This window comes from Danio rerio, chromosome 25 (genome assembly GCF_049306965.1).
Source record: "Danio rerio strain Tuebingen ecotype United States chromosome 25, GRCz12tu, whole genome shotgun sequence".
Lineage (NCBI taxonomy): Eukaryota > Metazoa > Chordata > Actinopteri > Cypriniformes > Danionidae > Danio > Danio rerio.
Genome location: NC_133200.1, coordinates 15,049,941 through 15,070,286, shown reverse-complemented (window position 1 = coordinate 15,070,286; position 20,346 = coordinate 15,049,941). Strand labels below are relative to the sequence as shown.

General features: G+C 33.4%; 1 protein-coding gene across 2 annotated transcripts; it reads right to left on the bottom strand.

Moving 5' to 3' along the window:
• Window positions 1-3,651: 3,651 nt before the first annotated feature.
• acte1 (actin, epsilon 1) lies at window positions 3,652-19,537 on the bottom strand. Of its 2 annotated transcripts, none has more exons than XM_073941969.1 (9): window positions 19,470-19,537; window positions 15,771-15,913; window positions 14,167-14,295; window positions 12,365-12,525; window positions 12,046-12,150; window positions 11,808-11,969; window positions 10,880-11,071; window positions 5,968-6,149; window positions 3,652-3,942 (listed from the first exon to the last, which is right to left on the bottom strand). In XM_073941969.1, exons 5-9 carry the CDS (start codon window positions 12,125-12,127, stop codon window positions 3,799-3,801), a joined length of 762 nt encoding a protein of 253 aa, XP_073798070.1. In that variant the 5' UTR covers window positions 12,128-12,150; window positions 12,365-12,525; window positions 14,167-14,295; window positions 15,771-15,913; window positions 19,470-19,537; the 3' UTR covers window positions 3,652-3,798. The 2 variants fall into 2 exon arrangements, with proteins under 2 accessions (XP_073798070.1, NP_001002074.2); NM_001002074.2 differs by having other exon boundaries at window positions 3,663-3,942; window positions 12,046-12,130; window positions 12,415-12,525.
• Between the last annotated feature and the right edge of the window lie 809 nt (window positions 19,538-20,346).

Here is a 20,346-nt window from a genome sequence, read left to right as displayed (position 1 = left end):
TGATATAATTGGAAACTCAGGGTGATAGAAGACATTTGAAACATACTCTAGATGAGAGTCACTTACACACCCTCATGTTGTTCCAAACCTGAATTTCTCTTTATACTCAACACATACGGAAATATTTTGAAGAATGTGGGCACAACCAAAAAGTTGCATTCTGCAGTATCAAAAATCACCAACATAGCTCATTCTGAAAACATAGCACTATACATTTCAGGAGATCACGAATTATGTAGCCAGAAGTACCTATGGCTGCATTTCGTCTTTAAAATCAACGCTATGTGGCGGTATGATGCCGTTCCTTTTCTCACAGGGTGAGAATGTGGTAAAATCTGAAAACATGGTTAAAATCAGGCGAGGGCTTTTCTTTTTCTGGATTACTTTTTAAAACTGTCGGTTGGGTTAGGGAAGAGGGTGGGCAGGTCAATTGGTGCTTTTGAAAACATCATCGGTTGGGTTTAGGGAAGGAGGATGGTGGGTCAGTCTATTAGTCAGTCAAACAATCAATAAACAGCGGCCTCTGGTGGATTTACGTGAGAACAGCAGTCACAAATAGCAGTGGCGTGAAAAATTTGAAAAAAAAAAAAAGCTTACACAGGTCCTGTCACGAAACCAAAAACTGCAAAAAAAGTAGCTCCTGGGACGTATTTGGCGCTCTCCAGAAATGGATATATTGTTTTCAGAATGAGCTTGGGTTGAAACTCACAGACAGTGCTAAGAGTTGACTGTTTTATCTTGCTTGTTATGAATGTTTAAGTTTGTGCACACATACAAATGTACAGTAGGATACTTAGAACAGCTGTGTCGACTGCATGTGTACACACAAAAAATAACTACACTGTTAACAACTTTTGTAAATTACACAGTATTTAACTGTAATATAAACTGTATTTTACTGTAGGACAGTTATGCAGTATGCTACTGTATTTTAAATTTACATTGTGTACAGTAAAGCTATACAATATTGTACCGCAAGATAAAGGGGGATGTAAATGTAAATACAGTATTTTTGCTGTTATTGATTTACAGTAAGTTACTGGTGAATAGCTGCTAGTAATTTACAGTAGATTCCACAGGAATTGGTTGACAATGTATACTTGGAATTTAACTTGCATTCACATTTTAACATTTTAAACAGTAACCAGCGAATAACCCTTGTCAGAAAAGTGGCTTATTCATAGAAATTAATACAATTTTATTCATATGAAAACATACGAATTTTAATAGGAGGTGTGCCACTAAACTCCACCCCTAACCCTAGCCCTCATTGGCAGGTGAGCAAATCATACTAAAATATACAAATGAGATCGTTCAAATTATTGCAATATACATGTGAGCTCATTCTCAAAATGTAGCCCTATATACGTTTCAGGAGATCGCAAATTATGTAGCCAGAAGTACATATGACTGCATGTAGTTTTTAAAATGAACACTACAGGGCGGTATGACGCCATTCCTTTTCTCGCTTACAGTTAATCGTTTACCTCCGTGTGGACGGCATTCCTGGTGTTACCAGTTTGTCCAGTCAGCTCGCCATGTACGTCAGTGGACCATTTTTGATTCAATATTATAAGGCCATTCATTAATTTTTTTCGGCTTACTGCCGACTTATCCAGCAACCCATAACTGGGAAACACCCATACACTCCCATAAATGGAGAATTTACGCAGCGGATGCCATTTCAGCTGCAACCTATCACTGGGAAACACTCATACACTCCCATTTACACACATACACTACAGACAATTTAGCCTACCAATATTCATCTATACCACATGTCTTTGAACTGGAGCACCTGGAGGAAACCCACACAAACACGGGGAGAACATGCAAACTCCACACAGAAACGCCAACTGACCCAGCTGAGGCTTGAACCATTGACCTTCTTGCTGTAATGCAACATCGCTACCCACTGCGCCACCGCACCGCCCATTATGAGGCCACATTATTATTTTATTTTTAAAATAAAGATGTGCAAAATATTAATAAAAAAATATTGTTTATATATAAACAATATTTTATATTTTTGTTACTGGGGTTACTGGATTTTGTTCTCTGGGAATTAATAGGATGGTTGAGGTTTACTACTATCTCATGTGAATAATAGGTTGCCCCGCCCTCACACCAGTACACACATCATCATTTTGGACCCCATTTACTGTTATGAATGAAAATGTATCATAAAGTTAACTTGAAGCGCTGTTGCAAAAGCTTGTATGGATTTAATTTTTTTTTTAATTTGGGCGGGACTTTTGTCAATTAGTAATTGATTGGATGCTTAAATGGTGGTGGTTTGCTATTGGTCAATCCCATGCAAGTGCCAGTTTGCGACATCACGGCACCAATATCATCAGAGAAGCTAAAAGAGTGAGAGGAAGGTATTATTTGGATGAAAAATAATGTTGAATTTTAACATGAGACTGAGTGGCTCAGTGGCTAGCCTTGTCGCCTCAAAGCAAGAAGGTCGCTAGTTCGAGTCCCAACTGGCTCAGTTGACATTTTTGTGTGGAGTTTGCATGTTCTCTCTGTGTTTGTGTAGGTTTCCTCCAGGTGTTCCGGTTAAATTGAATAATCTAAGTTGTCTGTATAGTCTATGTGTGTGATTGAGTGTGTATGGGTGTTTCCCAGTACTGGGTTGCAGCTGGAAGGGCATTCGCTGTGTAAAACATATACTGGATAAGTTGTCGGTTCATTCTGCTTCATTATTTATCATTCCTGATGAATAAAGGAAATAAGCCGAAGGAAAATGAACGAATAAATGAACATGAGACCAGGCATAGTTCCCTCATAAACTGAAAATTCTTTCATCAGTTACTCACCATTACTTTCAACAAACCTGTTTGAGTTTCTTTAGTCAGTTAAACACGAAAGAAGATACTTTGACAAATGCTGAAAGCCTGTAACCATTGACTTCCATAGTAATTGTTCTCTACTATGGAAGTCAATGGTGTCTAACGTTATTCAAAACAACTTCTTTTGAGTTCAAGAAAGCTCTGAAACCACTTGAGGGTGAGTAAACAGTGAGGGAATTTTCATTTTTGGGTGAACCATCCCATTAAACAGACAACATTTTAAAAAATCATGTTCTTAAACGTCTCTCAGAATGTTTCTGGTTCTTATGTAACAAGATGCTTCTAGAGGGATTTTAAGGATATTTATACAAAGTTCTGAAACAAACTGTTTCCTCGCCAAGTCAATAATAGAAGCCTCTGCGATAGTATTCTTTACCTCACATTTTTCTGCCCTAGATTGGAGGGTTTCAGCTGTGAGACGCAGTGTACTATTCTGTTGCTCAGCCGGAGAGTATCAGCTGCGCCTCTGGCCTACATTAAACTGACCTGTTTTCTTATCATCATCATCATCATCATCATATATTCAGGGCTATTGATGATCGCAGCTCAACTCCTCAGAGAGCCAGATCAAAACTGCATTACTGCTAGCTTAAACCGGATGGTTATGCGCGATCAAAATGCATTATAATTTGGTCGAAGCAGGTTTGACGCAAGTTGTTTTGCATAAATTTGTTGCAAGTTGGAACACAGATCTCAAGGGGTGGACGTGGGTAATTTCACAGCAGCAGTCTGCCATCCGGTGGCCCTGCTGAAAAATGATCTCAGACGTGCAAGAAAAGTGCAGGGGGAAAGCGTATTGAAAATATGTACAGTAAATGTGTTTATTGAGCAATTTATTGTGGCTGGAGATGCGAGTTGTTGTACAGGGGGATTTCGAGACACAAGATGCAAGAGAAGGAGGAGAGTCCAAGATGGAGGTGAATGAAGAAGAGAGGAGGGGGGTTTAGAAGCACTTCCTGTGGACAATGGAGGGTCCGGCCTCTTCGTACTCATCTTTGCTGATCCACATCTGCTGGAAAGTGGACAGGGAGGCCAGGATGGAGCCGCCAATCCAGACAGAGTATTTACGTTCAGGAGGGGCAATCATCTGGAGTGGACAGAAGAGAATTGTATTACTGTCAGCACCAATATCAAAAAACAATTATAATTACAAATGAACAAAAAATAATCATTATAACAAATGTCTAAACAATGATACCATGGACATTAAATTTAAATAATCATCGCAATTTATTATTATAATTATTTACAAAAAGAATCAATAATAATAATTATAACATAGAAAATAATTACGAATGTCAAAAATTCTATGTAGATATTTTGATATTAACTATAAGTTCCACCTATAATAATAATGATTAATAATAATTAATAATAATAATATAATTATTAATAAATTACACATACTTTTAATTATTTATAATATTATTATTAAAATATAATATAATATAATATAATATAATATAATATAATAATAACAATTCATTACAAATGTCAAAAATTCTATGTATATAATTTTATATAAAGAAATGTTTGACTATAATAATAATAATAATAATAAAATAATAATAATAAATAATAAAATAATAATAATAATAATACAAACAATAATAATAATAATAATTTATTATAAATGTCAAAAATTATATGTATATAAATTTAATATTATTAAATGTTCAACTATAAAATAATAATGATAATGATATTAATAATAATAAGACTTATTATTGACATAATTGTTATATTAATACTGAATAATAACATATTTTATTATTTATATTAATAATTATAATGTATTACAAATGTCAAAAATTCAATGTATATATTTTAATATTAACTAAATGTTCCTCCTATGTATTAATTATTATTATTATTATTATTATTATTACTATTATTAATAAATAATAAGACATACTTTGTATTATTTATAATATTTAATAATAATAAAAATATTAATAATTTGTTACAAATGTCAAAAATTCGATGTAAATAATTTTAAATTAAATAAATATTTGACTATGATAATAATTTATATTATTAATATTAATAACAATATTCTATTAAAAACTAATAATACGACATTTTTTTTATTTTTACCCATTTATAATAAAACTAATAATATTAATATTAAATATTATTATTAAATAATACCATACTTTTTATTATTTATAACCATTTATAATTTTAAAAATAACAATTAAATTAATAACATCAATTCATTATAAATGTCAAGCATTCCATATATATATAATTTAATATTAAATAAATGTTCGACAAAAATTATAATAATAATAGTAATAATAATAATAATAATAATAATAATTTATTACAAATGTCAAAAAGTCTATGTATATAATTTAATATTTATGAAATGTATAATTATAATAATAATGATACTTATTATTATTATTATTATTATTATTACTACTACTACTAATAATAATAATAATTATTATTATTATTATTTTTATATTAATATAATAATAATATAATGAATAATAACACATTTCGTTATTTATAACCATTTATAATAATAATAATAATAAACAGTAATAATTATAATAATAATAATATATTACAAATATTCACTGGATATATTTAATTATTTACTAAATATTCCTCCAATAATAATAATGATTATTATTATAATTAGTAGTAGTAGTAGTAGTATTACTGTTAATATTTTTATTATTATTAATAAATAATAATACATATTTTTTATTATTAATAATATTTAATAATTATTATAATTTATTTCAATAGTAAAAATTTAAATAAATACATAATTTATTATCATATAAATGTTTGACTATAATAATAATTATTATTATTATTATCAATGATAATATTATTAATGAATAATAACAAATATTATTATTATCAATAACCATTTATAATAATAATATTAATAATATTAATATTATTTAAAAAAAAAATAATAATGATAATAATTCAAATATGCCTTTTATAATAGGTATAATATTGTAGCATTGTCAAATAATTCCTTATTTATTATTGTATCATTAAAATATTACTAACCATCAACTATATATTTTATTTAAAAAAAAACAACTAATGACCAGGTCCAAAATGAACCAGTCCTAAACTGTACCTTGATCTTCATAGTGCTGGGAGCCAAAGCTGTGATCTCTTTCTGCATCCTGTCACCAATACCAGGGTACATGGTGGTACCACCAGACAAGACGTTGTTAGCATACAGATCCTTACGAATGTCAATGTCACACTTCATAATGCCGTTATAAGTTGTCTCATGAATACCAGCAGACTCCATACCTACAGACAACGACATTTAGAAGAAGAATGAGAGACATGAAACAGTAATCCATTCAAATACATTATACAAGATATAATGTTACTGTAATCCATTGTAGCGCATGCTACATGGCACAGATTTCATTAAACATCCACTAAAGTGTCTTTAACTGCGCAGCTTTGTTCCGTGTCTGACATAATTTCCACTGTAATATAAAGACAGGGTGGGGTATATTGAGTTGCTCATCCTCCTTAAGAAAAATTAGCCAATAGCATTTTGTTTCATTGAGCTGAAGTGTTCGGACATTAACATTAACATGAAACTAGCTTTCATTAACCTCAATTGAAAGCATTTTCACATTGTCCAAAATGCTTTTCTCTATATAGCACATTATGCGCTTCTCACTATATAGAATCGTAATGTATATTGTAATACTATAACAAACTATAAGTGTAACTGCCTTCATTTTAAATCTCCTACAGTAGCTGCCATTTGGGATGCTGACTATGTTTGTATGTGTGAAAATACCAGCCTGATCTCACAAGGAAACAACTATTTTACATTCTCTCAGTTTACTTGTTAATTCGTTCAGTCGTACAAAAATGTACGATTCTAAAAGAAGGCGTGGCACCAATCCCCACCCCTCAACTATCATTGAGGTATGAGCAAATCATACTAAAATGTGTGAATTAGATCAGTGGTTCTCAAAGTGGGGGTCGGGACCCCCCGAGGGGTCGCGGGGCAATGAAGGGGGGGGTCGCCTGGTTATTTCCAAAAATCTATTTATTTTTATTAAACCATAAGAATTAACATATTTTATCCATAACTATACTGAAAATAAAAATAGTCGTTTATAGTTACTATATACTATATAGTTACTATAGTAGCTTATAGTTACTAGTTCTATTGGATTGCGACCCCTGGGGTAATTACATTATATTAAAGGCAGCAATAGCGTCAGATGCATTTTGATTTTATAACATCAGGTTATACTTTCTGGCACATTTAAAGCACTGACACAAATTTAATTGGTGTGTCTGCGTCATTGCATGCAAGGTTTCTGTATTTATAACCACCTCAGAGGATATTGGGGGTCGCAAGTCACTGGCATTGTTATTTTGGGGGTCGCGGGCTGAAAAGTTTGGGAACCCCTGAATTAGATCATACAAATTCATGCAAATTAGCCACTAAATCAAAAGAATACGAATTATGAGATAACTGTTTTTTTTTTTTTTTTTTTTTTACTGTTAACATGTTTAGATGAACCCTAAAATTAAAATGTAAAATGTTTTTTTTTTTTAGCACAGGTTTGTTATTCTTTAGGTGAACAATTTATTTGTGCAAGTTTATCCACTGATAATAAATGTTTGTTTTAGTAATCTTCAAAGTCTGAATACTTGGATCAAATTTATACAAATCAATTAATACGACTTAGCGGCAAAATCAAAAAGTTACAAGTTAGCATGAGATAGCATTGTACATACTATGTTAACGTTTATTATTTTCTTACTGTTTAGGTGAACCCTCAGAGTGAATACTTGGTTACATGATGTGACTGAATGACCAATTTTAGCAGCGGCTTATAAGGGCGGAGCATTTCAGAAACTACAGAGCATTTGATGGACAGATGTGAATCTTAAGTGCAAAGTCAAAACAGTTCTTGATTTTTATTTACATTTCGATTGTGCATCTCTTCTAAATGAGAATTTTGTTTGGTTTTGGAACACACTAGCTTAAAGATAACCTTATAGTTATTGAAAATTAAAATGTACAATGTTTATTTTGTTAGCGCACACTGCTGTTCTTTAGGTGAAAAGTAAATTTGTGCAAGTTTATCCACTAAGAAAAAATCTTCAAAGTCTGACCATTTGCTTCAAATTCATAGGAATTCATACGAATTAATTCATACGACTTAGCGACAAAATCAAAATGATATGAGTTAGCATGAGATAACATTTGAAATACTGTGTTAATGTTTATTATTTTCTTACTGTTTAGGTCAGGGGTGTCCAAACTCGGTCCTGGAGGGCCGGTGTCCTGGCGAGTTTATCTCCAGCTTGCTTCTACACACCTGCCAGGAAGTTTCTCATATATCTAGTAAGAGCTTGATTATCTGGTTCAGGTGTGTTTGATTAGGGTTGGAGCTAAACTCTCCAGGAAACCGGCCCTTTAGAACCGAGTTTGGACACCACGGGTTTAGGTGAACCCTCAGAGTAAATGCTCGGTTAAATGATGTGACTGAATTATTCATTTCAACAGCGCCTATTAGAGGCGGAGCATTTCAGATACTAGACAGCATTGGATTGGACAGAAGATCTGAAACAGTTCTTGATTCTTATTTGCAGAAACAGGAGATTTACAATTTGAATGTGCATCTACTCTAAATGAGAATCTTGTTTGTTTTTAAAGCACACTAGCTTAAAGATTACCTTAAAGTTTGCGTAAAATTAAAACTTACAATATCTATTTTGCTAGCACACATTGCTGTTTTTTAGGTGAACAACTATTCGTGTAATCCACTGAGAATTTTTGTTTTGGTAATCTTTGATCAAAGTCTAATCATTTGCCTCTGCGTTTGAAATGGCGGCTCTTCTATGATGACATCAGTTTGATGGCTTCAGCCGCAATATTCCTAACCACGTCCCTCATACTGTTAGTTTGCTAAGAGGTTAAGATGCACAAAAGGACCACCCCCCCCCCACTAACATTTTGTTACAGTTGAAAGTACATCGACACACTAGTGTTGTCATGATACCGGAATTTGATACCAATCGGTACAGAAATTTCTAAAACGTCTATTTCCTGCTAACATTTGAGCACTGTTGAGCGCGTTCTTAAACAGCGCTGAGTTGCCGTTGTGTTCACGTGCTCAACATAAATGACTGTGATTGGCCGTGAAGGTCATCAGTTCACCGAACTCACCGCTGTTTACTGAGTGTAACTACAGATACAGGGACACTGTAGCGTTTTAAAGCTGTAAAGATCAACCGATTCATATATCAGTATGTCAGCTTATAAACAAACCAGCTGATCATTGCAGCTTTAAAATGCTCCAGTGACTGTATATCTGCGTTTACAGATGTTATGCATGTTAGCCCGAAATGGAGGTCTTTAAATTTTAACCACGAAATTAGTATCGAATTTCAGTGTTGTAAAAACACTACAACATACTAAAATATAATTCTCAGCAACTTTCGATTCACGCTTACTTTAAGACTAGCATATTGATGCTAACCCCCCAAAAAACTTTCAATTTGATTTCATGTGGACTTTAAGAGAAGAATTGCCAGTTAGCCATTGTGCTATCAGCTCTATCGGATGAAGAAACAGTGATTGATGTACAATGTCAAGACTAAGAGGCCTGTACACCATAAATAGCCCCTCAGCCTCTGGCCATTTACTGAAACACTCCTAATTAGTTCCTGACAAAAGGTGATCCGTCACCGTGTCACCTCTCGAAAAGTGCACTGTAATGGTCAAAATCTCGCCTGAAAGATGCAGTGCTTTGAATCTTTCTCAGTGGGAAGCTTGACCGCTTGCTGTGCCCGTGGATGTTGGGTTTAATTGTGTTGCTGAGCATGGGCCCATGTGCAAATGATTGAGAATTATTAATAATATGAATTTTTCATCAATGAGGATCGAGGCTTGGCATTGGCTCAAAAGGGAGAATGTATTTTAAGTGTGGGCTCCACATTTCAGCGTAGAGCCTAGGATTTTATGAATAATTGATAAAAAACAAGGCATAATGTAGGGATATTCAAAGCACTTCTGTCATTATGAAGATTCAGATCTGTAAAGGAATGTGCATGATACTGTGGAAGCACTATAGGAAGATATGCACAATTGTTTTTTGCAAGCTTGTTTTCTTAGAAACTATATGATAATGGCATTAAAAATAATTATTTATTAGAATAAATAATTTAAAAAATTGTTTGTAGGTGAAAAAAGTCCATTAATGTTTGCACAAAGCTTTGTTTTACATATATTTGAAAATAGAAAAAAAAAAAAAAAAAAAAAATATATATATATATATATATATATATATATATATATATATATATATTTATATATACATATAGTATGGGGGGAAGGAGAGGGTTTAAGTTGTGGTAATACTACCATTTTTATATGTCATTTTAACAATAAGATTTAAAAAAATAAATAAACAGGATAATTATTATTTCACAACAGGAAATTGATTATTATTATTCAATTTAGATGATAAAAGTTTGTAGAAATAAATGTTAATGTATGAATCAATAAATATCAAGAAATAGTGTGTGTACAAATCTTTAAAAAAAATAAACTATAATCATATAAAATCATTTAGATACAATCAATTGAATATATTACGAATAACTATTATATAAAAATAAAATAAAACAAAACTACATTATAAATGATAAAAAATCCGTATTCTCTATAATAATTTCTATACTTCTAATCTTTTTTAAATAGTTTATATCTTTTCAAATTCAAATTACTCATAAAATGAAAGTTTTTAATTTACAAATAAATCTTAAAACAAAATTGAGTTCTAATACTTATTAAGTTTGATGCAAGATTTTAGAAATCTAGTCGGGAAATCCATTCTAAAACAGTTGCATTGTAGGCTAATGATGATCCTACTAATGAATTCTTATTCTGGCAGTATAATTGACCACAAGTAGAAAGCATTCATTACCAAGAAGTGTAAATATGAAGCGGTGAATAGATTATGCATATTCAAATGAACCAGTGAGAAACTGACCGATGAAGGAGGGCTGGAAGAGGGTCTCAGGGCAGCGGAACCTCTCGTTACCGATGGTGATCACCTGACCGTCGGGCAACTCGTAGGACTTTTCCAGAGAGGAAGAGGAGGCGGCGGTGGCCATTTCATTCTCGAAATCTAGAGCCACGTAGCACAGCTTCTCCTTAATATCACGAACAATCTCCCTCTCGGCTGTAAAAACGAGTTAGAAAGCTATTAATCCCTAATTATGTGCCCAATTTTTTTCACAGAATATACTGACAGCCGACAGGTGGTGCTGTTTAGTCTATTTAATGTGGGGGGGGGGGGGGGGGGGGGGGGGGATAATGAGAGGGGTGTTTAATATTAATGAATAAAATGTAAAAATGTTTTAATTATTTTAAAATGGGTACAATGAGATGCCATTATTATCACAGTTCGTACATTAAATATTACAAGCCAACTTATTAGAAATAATGGTCTACTTTAAGCAGAACACAAATAACTTGATAAATAAGCTTATTCAATTCACATACTGCATCTCTTTGGACTGTGAGGGAAACCAGAGCACCCAGAGGAAACCCACGTGAACATGGGGAGAACATGCAAACTCCAAACACCAACTTGCCCAGCCGAGGCTAGAACTAGCAACCTACTTGCTGTGCGGCGACAGTGCTAACCACTAAGCCACCGTGTCGCCCCTGCTAAAGATAACGTTATATTTAAATATACTAAAAGGAACATTGTTTTAATAACAAATAGATATAACTCACAAAGCCAAACATACTTAATATTTGGAAGTAATTTCTTTCTTTTTTTTCCCAAAACAGGAAGTGCAACCCATAATTTGTAACACAGCAATCACTTCAGGAAAAAACGTGGGTATAAAGCATTAAACTTACTGTATAAAATTCGCAATCTACTAAATTAACTGTCAAAGATAAATTACCAGTAGTGACGAATGAGTAGCCTCTCTCAGTCAGGATTTTCATCAGGTAGTCAGTGAGGTCTCTGCCGGCCAAATCCAGTCTCATGATAGCATGTGGAAGGGCATAACCCTCATATACGGGCACATTGTGGGTCACGCCATCACCAGCGTCCAGCACGATACCTAGAGCAAATCATAAATGCATGAAAAACGTTCAAAAACAGACAAAAACATGCAAGTCGGTGTGGGCAATGCTAACCTGTGGTACGGCCAGAAGCGTACAGTGACAGCACAGCCTGGATGGCAACATACATAGCTGGAACGTTGAAGGTTTCAAACATGATCTGCAATACAGTGAATATATGTTTTTTTTTTTTTTTAATATTTTATTTAAAGCTTTTCACATTTTAAAGAACAAACCCCAAATCCCTCCCATGCCAGCAAATAATAATAAAGAAACATATTTGAAATGTAGATACATATGCACATGTACATCCACAACTGTACAGATACCTAATCATATTCCTCTAAAATCTATACCTGCACATATCCACAAGTTCAGTCAAATGTGAATATATGTTTAACATTGATGAAATATCGTGATTTGAAAGATGTTATGAAGACTTGCCTGGGTCATCTTCTCTCTGTTAGCTTTGGGATTTAGAGGAGCTTCAGTAAGGAGGACTGGATGTTCCTCAGGGGCCACACGGAGCTCATTGTAGAAGGTGTGATGCCAGATCTGGGTAAATAATATTGGATTTTTTCAGTACAGCATAGAGTTTTAGCTTGCAATAATGTTGTATTGCTGCCACTTTGTATTATAAAGTTTGCCCATGTCTCTACTGTCACGCAGTGTGTAGTTAGGAAAAGTGTTTGATTTTTTTCTGCTGTTTCCAAAAATTATGGCATGTGGTTTGTGCCAAAAAATGGGTTGGTTTTATTTGTTTGTACATGTTGTCATGTGTTTGCATGATGTTTGTACATCATTTTATTTATGTCATCTTGTTTTGTTGTTTACGGCATTCAGTTTGTGCCAAGATGCCGTTTGTAAGAAACCATTTTATACCTTAACCCCAAACCTATCAATGCTTTGCACTATATATTTGTCTGTTTACAGCGTATATGAGATACATTTGTATATATTGATGAGTATGGTCCTTTTTGACATTTTGTACTATTTTTAAGTAGCTTTTTCAAAAATTATGGAGATTGCTTTGTGACAAAAAAGTGTTGACTGTGTTTGTACTATATATTCTCCATGTTTACAGCTCTTTGTGTAGCCTAATAATTGAGATATGTTTGTTTGTGTTTCATCTTTTTCTGTCTTATAAGTAAAAATATTTCCGTGATAATTTAAAAAAATATATATATATGTATATATATATGGGGTTCCAATTGTGCCAAAAAAAGAGAGAATTGACTGCTTTGTATAATATGCTTATCTAGGTCTCTGTTGTTGTTTGTTGATTTTACTCAGGCTCTGATTTCTGTTCTGGAGGTAAACAATTAAAATGTTTTGTGTATAGAAATTTAAAGAACACTTTACAATATGGTTCCATTATTTAAATGTATAAGTTAACATCAATATTTGAATGCATATTTAATGAAAATAAAAATGAATATTTCTGAAGCACTTATTAGTCTTAATAAATGTTAATTTCAGCCTTCATTTACACATTATTGATATCTAAATGTGTAAATTTAAATATTGTTATTTAATTATTATTTAATTGACCTGATCTAACCTGAAGTAAAAATAAAGAGTTGCATATTTATTAACAACCATTGACAAAAGACTATTATATGTTCGTGGTTTGCTGGTAAATATATTATCTAAAATCAAATAATAAGATGTCAGTGGTTCAATTTTTAAATGAAAAATGTGTCTATTGAAGTCTATATTATGTCAAAAAGCTAAGATTTCAGGAACTGTAGATGAACACAGAATGGATTTTAAAAAGTAAATGTCTGCAATATGCCTACCAGAACTTAAAAATAATGTAATTGTTTGTTTTTGGCACAAATGAAATTCCATAAAAATCATGTGAAACCAGCCACTTACAAGGAAGTTCAACTATTTTAAGCATTGTCTGAAAAGAGTCTAATTTGTATAATATTCATAGGATTTCATTCATATGAAAATCTTGAGGCCTCCAAACCCCACCCCTAAACCTACCCCTCATTGGAGGATGAGTAAATTATACCAAAATGTATGAATGAGATTGTACAAATGAATATGAATTAGCCACTAAATCAAAAAGTTGCAACCCCCTCTAATTTCAGTTGTTTACTCAAATTTGCCACACCGATCAACAGAAAGCAGCTTAGTTTGCAGGTGACTACTACTGTATGTGAGCAGTGCTTTATACATCGCTTCTACCTTCTCCATGTCGTCCCAGTTGGTGATGATGCCATGCTCAATGGGGTATTTGAGGGTGAGGATGCCTCTCTTGCTCTGGGCCTCGTCTCCTACATAGCTGTCTTTCTGACCCATACCCACCATCACACCCTATTGGAAAGATCATAATTAAACCTGTCAGTCACAATCCATGCATTTAAGATGACCTTTTCTCCATGACTTAAAAACTGCCAATACATTTGATTCCAATACTATGGAATTTAAGGTGCTTACTAGGGCCAAACCTGCTGTTGTACAGCACACATGAAGAGTTTATTTGCAAAACAGACTCGTATATCATGTTTTCATTTTAAAACATGATAGTCATAAAATCATTATGGTTACTTTATTTTAAGGTACATAAGATTAATTAATTAATTAATTCATTCATACATTCATTCATCATAATAATGTCTTGCCAATATACCCAGATTTATCGACTTGGAGGACGCGACGGCAGCTATATTGCGCCAGACTACACACCAGCTGATTGGTGGAGAGGAGACAGAGCGATAAAGCCAATTATGATATGGGGATGGTTAGGAAGCCATGATGGACAGTGGGCAAATTTGGCCAGGATGTCAGGGCTAAACCCCTACTTTTTTCGAAGGACATCCTTGGATTTTTAACGACTAATTAAGTCAGGACCTCGGTTTAACATCTTATTCAAAAGTATAGAGGCCCCATCACTATACTGGGGTGTTAGGACCCATACAGACCACAGGTTGAGCGCCCCCTTCTGGCCTAACTAACACCACTTCCGGCAGCTATGTGGTCTACTATCCAGGTACTGAGTAGGTCACCAGGCTTGAGTGGGTGACCATGGGAGATGTGCAGAGAGCTATAGCTACTGGCAAAACTTAGACGTTTGCTTAAAAGTTACTTAGACGTTTTTAAATTAAAAAAATCTCACAAAAGTAAATTTTCTTTATTAACATATCATTTTAATTTTCTTTAGGCATTTTAAATACGTAAACTATATCTTTTAACGTATAACTGACACTCTTTTCTGCCTTTTTTCAATTTTTTTATTCCTTTTTCTGTCTTGTTGATGCATTTGAAATTCTTTTTCAATGCACTGAAAACAAAATTCATTGGATTTACTAAATATTTTTAACATAAGTGGTTGCAAAAAATTTTATGGGCTGAAATTGAACAAAAAATGAATTTTAGTAATATTCAACTTAATTTGTTTGTTTGAATTCAGTCTATATAAATTGTTTGCAACCAATTGCCTTAAAAAATGTAGTAAATCTAAAGAACCATTTATTTCAGTGTGCTATACAATGACCTGTATCCAAATGACCTTCTAGCCAATCAGAATCAAGAATCTAACAGACTTAAAAAAAAAATAGAAAAATAGGATATGGCATTACTCAATTTTTTGGTGACAAAAATAGTTTTTCCAATGCTAAACATCCACTTCCAATTTCCCATTCCATTAGTGATATTAACGCATGGTGTTAGCATTACCCTTCCAGGTCAAAGGTCAAAGTGTAAGAACTCTTGACTTAAAAGATGCTTTACTGATTGGATGTAAATAAGACTAAGCTCCAGATGGCGTAAACCAACGTATGGCGTCTCACCTGATGGCGTGGTCGGCCCACAATGGAGGGAAACACGGCTCTGGGAGCATCATCCCCAGCAAAGCCGGCCTTCACCAGACCTGAGCCATTGTCACACACCAGAGCGGTGGTCTCTTCCTCGTCGCACATGTTTGCTTAGACAGCTGAAACACACACACACATACACATACACATCCATTAAATTCACATTACATTACATTCATGTAGCACTTGAAGCTGAATGTAAGTGATTCATCTACTGGGCTTCAAAAATAAGGAGGTTTGTGTAGTGTCCTCTTTATGGGAGGCTGGCAGTGTGCTATAAATAATACATAGCTGAGCATAAAAAGCTTGTAATATTTTTATGGTGCTGCGTGTGTATTTGAAGTTGTTACAAATAAGCAGAATACGAGCATTTCTGTTGGTCCACTGTGCATATGAACTAAAGTAATGAATTATTAAAGGGATAATTCATTCAGAAATTCCGAAGCTGGTTGAAGCTATTTCATCAGGGTACCAGGAAAGATGGGGTTTAGGAGCAGTGCAATTTATAAATCACAGATTTTTAATATACACTAATGCTCAGTGTGATGTCTTTTATATCTCTCAAGGCTGTGTTTATAATATATAAAAGTATAAATTACAGTGGAATTACAGACATATATTGCAAAATAAAAGAAAGTTTTGCAAACAAAAAAAAAGTATTGAGCAAAATAAAAAAATGCAAATCTTCAAGAATCGCAAAACGAAAATAATTTTTTGAGAAATAAAAATGAATTTTGCTAACAAAATTAAAGAACTGCAAAGGGAAGATTAATTTTTGAGAAATAAAAAGGAAATTTGCAAACAAAACCAGAACTGCAAATAAAAATTTATAAAAATATTTGCAATTTAAAAAGAAAAAACTATATATATATGCATATTTGCAAAATATTTTTCTTTCATTGCCTTTATAAAACCCGTCCAGTCAATTGCAATGCTCATTTTGATTTCAACCGTGAGTTTGGAATGTTATTTTTACTTTGCACTTTGCACATTTTTTTTACGAGTTTCACTTTGTGGCCCTGATTTGATGAGGGGGTGGAGTCAAGGAAACTTTGGTCTTTATGCCATATTTATTTCTCAAAACTTAATTTTCCTTTTACAGTTCTTTATTTTTTTTTTAGCAAAATTAATTTTTATTTAAAAAAAATAAATTTTCGCTTTGCAATTTTTGGAGATTTTCACTTGTTTATTTATTTTTTGCTTAATAAAAAACATTTTAAAGCTTTTATTTTGAAAGTATACAGTTGAAGTCAGAATTATTAGCCCCACTGAAGTATTAGCCCGCTTAAATTATTAGCCCGCATATTTATTTTGATCACCCCAATTTCTGTTTAACGGAGAGCAGATTTTTTTTTACGCATTTCTAAACATAATACTTTTAATAACTTATCTCTAATAACTGATTTATTTTATCTTTGTTGTGGTGACAGTAAATAATATTTTACTAGATATTGTTCAAGACACTTCTATTCAGCTTAAAGTGACATTTAAAGCCTTAACTAAATTAATTAGGTTAACTAGGCAGGTTAGGGTAATAGGGTATATGCTGAGCTAGTGCTGTTCCCATGCTGATACACTTCCGGTGACCTGTTATTGTGAACTTTTTCTCATTTTATACTGTTCGTTATACAGCATCGATGTTGTAATGTCATTAAAATACATTCAGTTAAATAAACTTTAGCATTTATTTAGTTGCTCAGGCGTAAAACGAGACAAAAAGCTGTTTACTCACACGCACCGTCAGAATCGGCAGGCTAACGCAGAAGCTCCATTGAATATACTGGGGTAAAATAAATGCTCATATAATAAAGATATGGTGGGGGAAATGTAATTTAATGCAGTGCTTCTTGTACAAACTGAGACCCACTTTAATTCGGATATAACTCAGCTAGTGGAGATTGCTGATTTTTAAAGAAAACAGACCTTAAACGCACTGGATTTTGCATTGGCATTCAATTCGCCGGAAGCGCTCAACCCAGGTTAATGGCAAATTAAAAGTCCTATTAGCATGCTTCGGCATATACCCCATTAGGGAAGTTATTGTATAACGATGGTTTGTTCTGTAGACTATCGAAAAATAGGGGGCTAATAATTTGGATATTATATTAAAAATTTAAAACTGCTTTTGTTCAAGCCAAAATAAAACAAATAAAACTTTCTCCAGAAGAAAAAAATATTATCAGACATACTGTGAATATGTCCTTGCTCTGTTAAACATAATTTGGGAAATATTTAAAAAAGAAAAACAGTTTCAAAGGGGTTTAATAATTCTAATTTCAACTGTATATGGCCCTATATTGACTCCATAGTTATTAGAATTACGCAATTTCCTTAATATTTTTCAGCCAACTTGTTTACTTTTATTACCTTTAAAGTGAACTAATGAGTTTTTATTTAGTATTCTTCATATGTAATAGACCCTTTTTATATTTCCGGGTTTCTCAGTAGCGGAAGTCGTCATAGTTGGGAAAACTTAGAGCAAAGTGAATGGGAGTGTAAAACAAATGTTTTTTCACAATCCAATTTCCTCAAATAATAATAAAAAAAATCCTCAATGATGTTCAGAAAAAGGAAAAAAATTGTGTCAGACGGCAGCCAGACAGATGATCGTCAAATTTACTGTCCTGTCCCATAGACGCCACATTAGAAACGCCTTGCACAATCGGTAAGTAGCGTTTTGTAATTTGAAGCAAAGATGATATAATACATTCATAAATGCGTATAAATGTTCATACTTTAATATCAACGTTATAGATCTCACTTTATATTAAATGTCTGAAACTACTATAAAAGCAGTGAAATCTAATATTTAATACAAAATAGTTTTTGTATAAATGCACATTTCTGCATTTATTGTACAATTTATAACTTGCAGCCTTAAAAAAAAAAGCATTATTTACAAGTAACATTGCATTGCACTTATATTACATAACACAGAATGACTTCAACTTATTTACATAATCTGTCTCCTTTAACCAGTCTACCCATACCTCTATACCCATTGTTTTAAAGTACTGTACATGTACTTACAGGATAAACAATTATACACATAATTCATGACAACATATGTTGTTATGTTCATTATAAATAGTTTAGCTCAGTTAATAATGTTTAAACCTACTTTTTAAAAAGTTATATAAGCTGTTTAAAGTCAGTTTAATGTAAAGGGAATGTTCAAATGACTCATGTTAAATTTATTCCGCACTTAAAATGATATTCAGTTTAGTTTAAAGTAATAGTTCTCCCAAAAATTGAAATTCTACCATCATTTACTCACCCTTTACTTGTTTTAAACCTTAAGTTCGTTTCTTTTGGTAAAAACAAAATAGGATATTTTGAAAAATTGTGGAAACCTTTGACCATTGACTTCCTTAGTATTTGTTTTTCCTACTGCGTAAGTCAATAGTTACAGGTTTTCAACTTTCTTTAAAATATCTTCTTCTGTGTTCAACAAAGGAAAGAAACTTAAAAAGGTGTGGAGCCACTTGAGGGTGAAAAATATAGTGAGTAAATTTTCATTTTTGGGTGAACTGTCCCTTTCATTTGATTCAACTATAAATGTAAGGCATGTAATATTTGACATGTCGTAAATAAATTCCTTAAGCAGATTTCCAATGTTCAGCTGAACTAAGAAAAAAAAACTATCATCTGATGTCCAGTGAAAAGTAGACTCACCCGGGAGAGCTTGAAACAAGAGGCCTGGAAAACTTGCTCCCTCAAGAGCGGTTGAAAACTAAGAGAGTGAGCGGTCAGTTCACCTGCTCCCCTATTTATACAGGAGCCGCTTGACCAGCACTTGAAAACCTTAAGCCTTTTTAGGACACATTACGACCCCAGCATCACACAAAGGTGGGCCGTACCATTTGAAGACGGATGTCACAATGGAGACTGTCGACAACGCACAGTTGCATTTAATATTAGAAGGTAATTTATGGCGCTCGGGACTATTGTTGGAAAGAGAGGCGGCCAGTTCAACTGGGAGAGAATGGCATCCCAGCAGGCCGATATAAATAAGAAGCCGTGCATTGGTCATAATGGACGGATGGCCATTTGTCTGTTATCTGTCAGTTGTGAGGAACTTCTAGCTGGCCTTCAAAGGAAATCCACATTGCCGCCTCATATGGGTGTGGACGTTACACCAGGAGCACAAGCCTAACCAAATGAGGCATGATTTTCGACTCAAAAGTAAAGCATGGCCTCTAGGAAACTGACAGCGGTGCCATTTTTGTGGTTGTCTGAGTGGGTGGGCCAACAATTACGAGCGATTTGATTGCATAGTGTCGAGGGAACGGCATTGTGCTGTTGACTTTGACACGTGGCGCATTTTACGAGGGAATTTTTAACGCTGTCTTTTGTGTTGTGAGGACTCTTGGACATGTTTGATAAACTGTTAACGTGTAATTAGTACGGCTTGAAAATTAAGTCGTTTTAAGTGTAGTAGAGTGATTATGGCCTGTCCCACTTCTGAGGTCTCAACCTTCTTGACTTTCTAATAAGTCGAGTCTTACAACAACAACAACATTTGAGGTTTGGTTTATTGGGGTCAAACGTA

Excerpts from the sequence above, each read along its gene's own strand:
- acte1 (NM_001002074.2), bottom strand. The coding sequence starts at position 15,899 with ATGTGCGACGAGGAAGAGACCACCGCTCTGGTGTGTGACAATGGCTCA. Across the intron at positions 12,131-12,414 it reads ACAGAGAGAAGATGACCCAG|ATCATGTTTGAAACCTTCAA; the intron begins GCAAGTCTTCAT and ends ACTGTATTGCAG. Across the intron at positions 3,943-5,967 it reads CCAGCACTATGAAGATCAAG|ATGATTGCCCCTCCTGAACG; the intron begins GTACAGTTTAGG and ends TGTCCACTCCAG.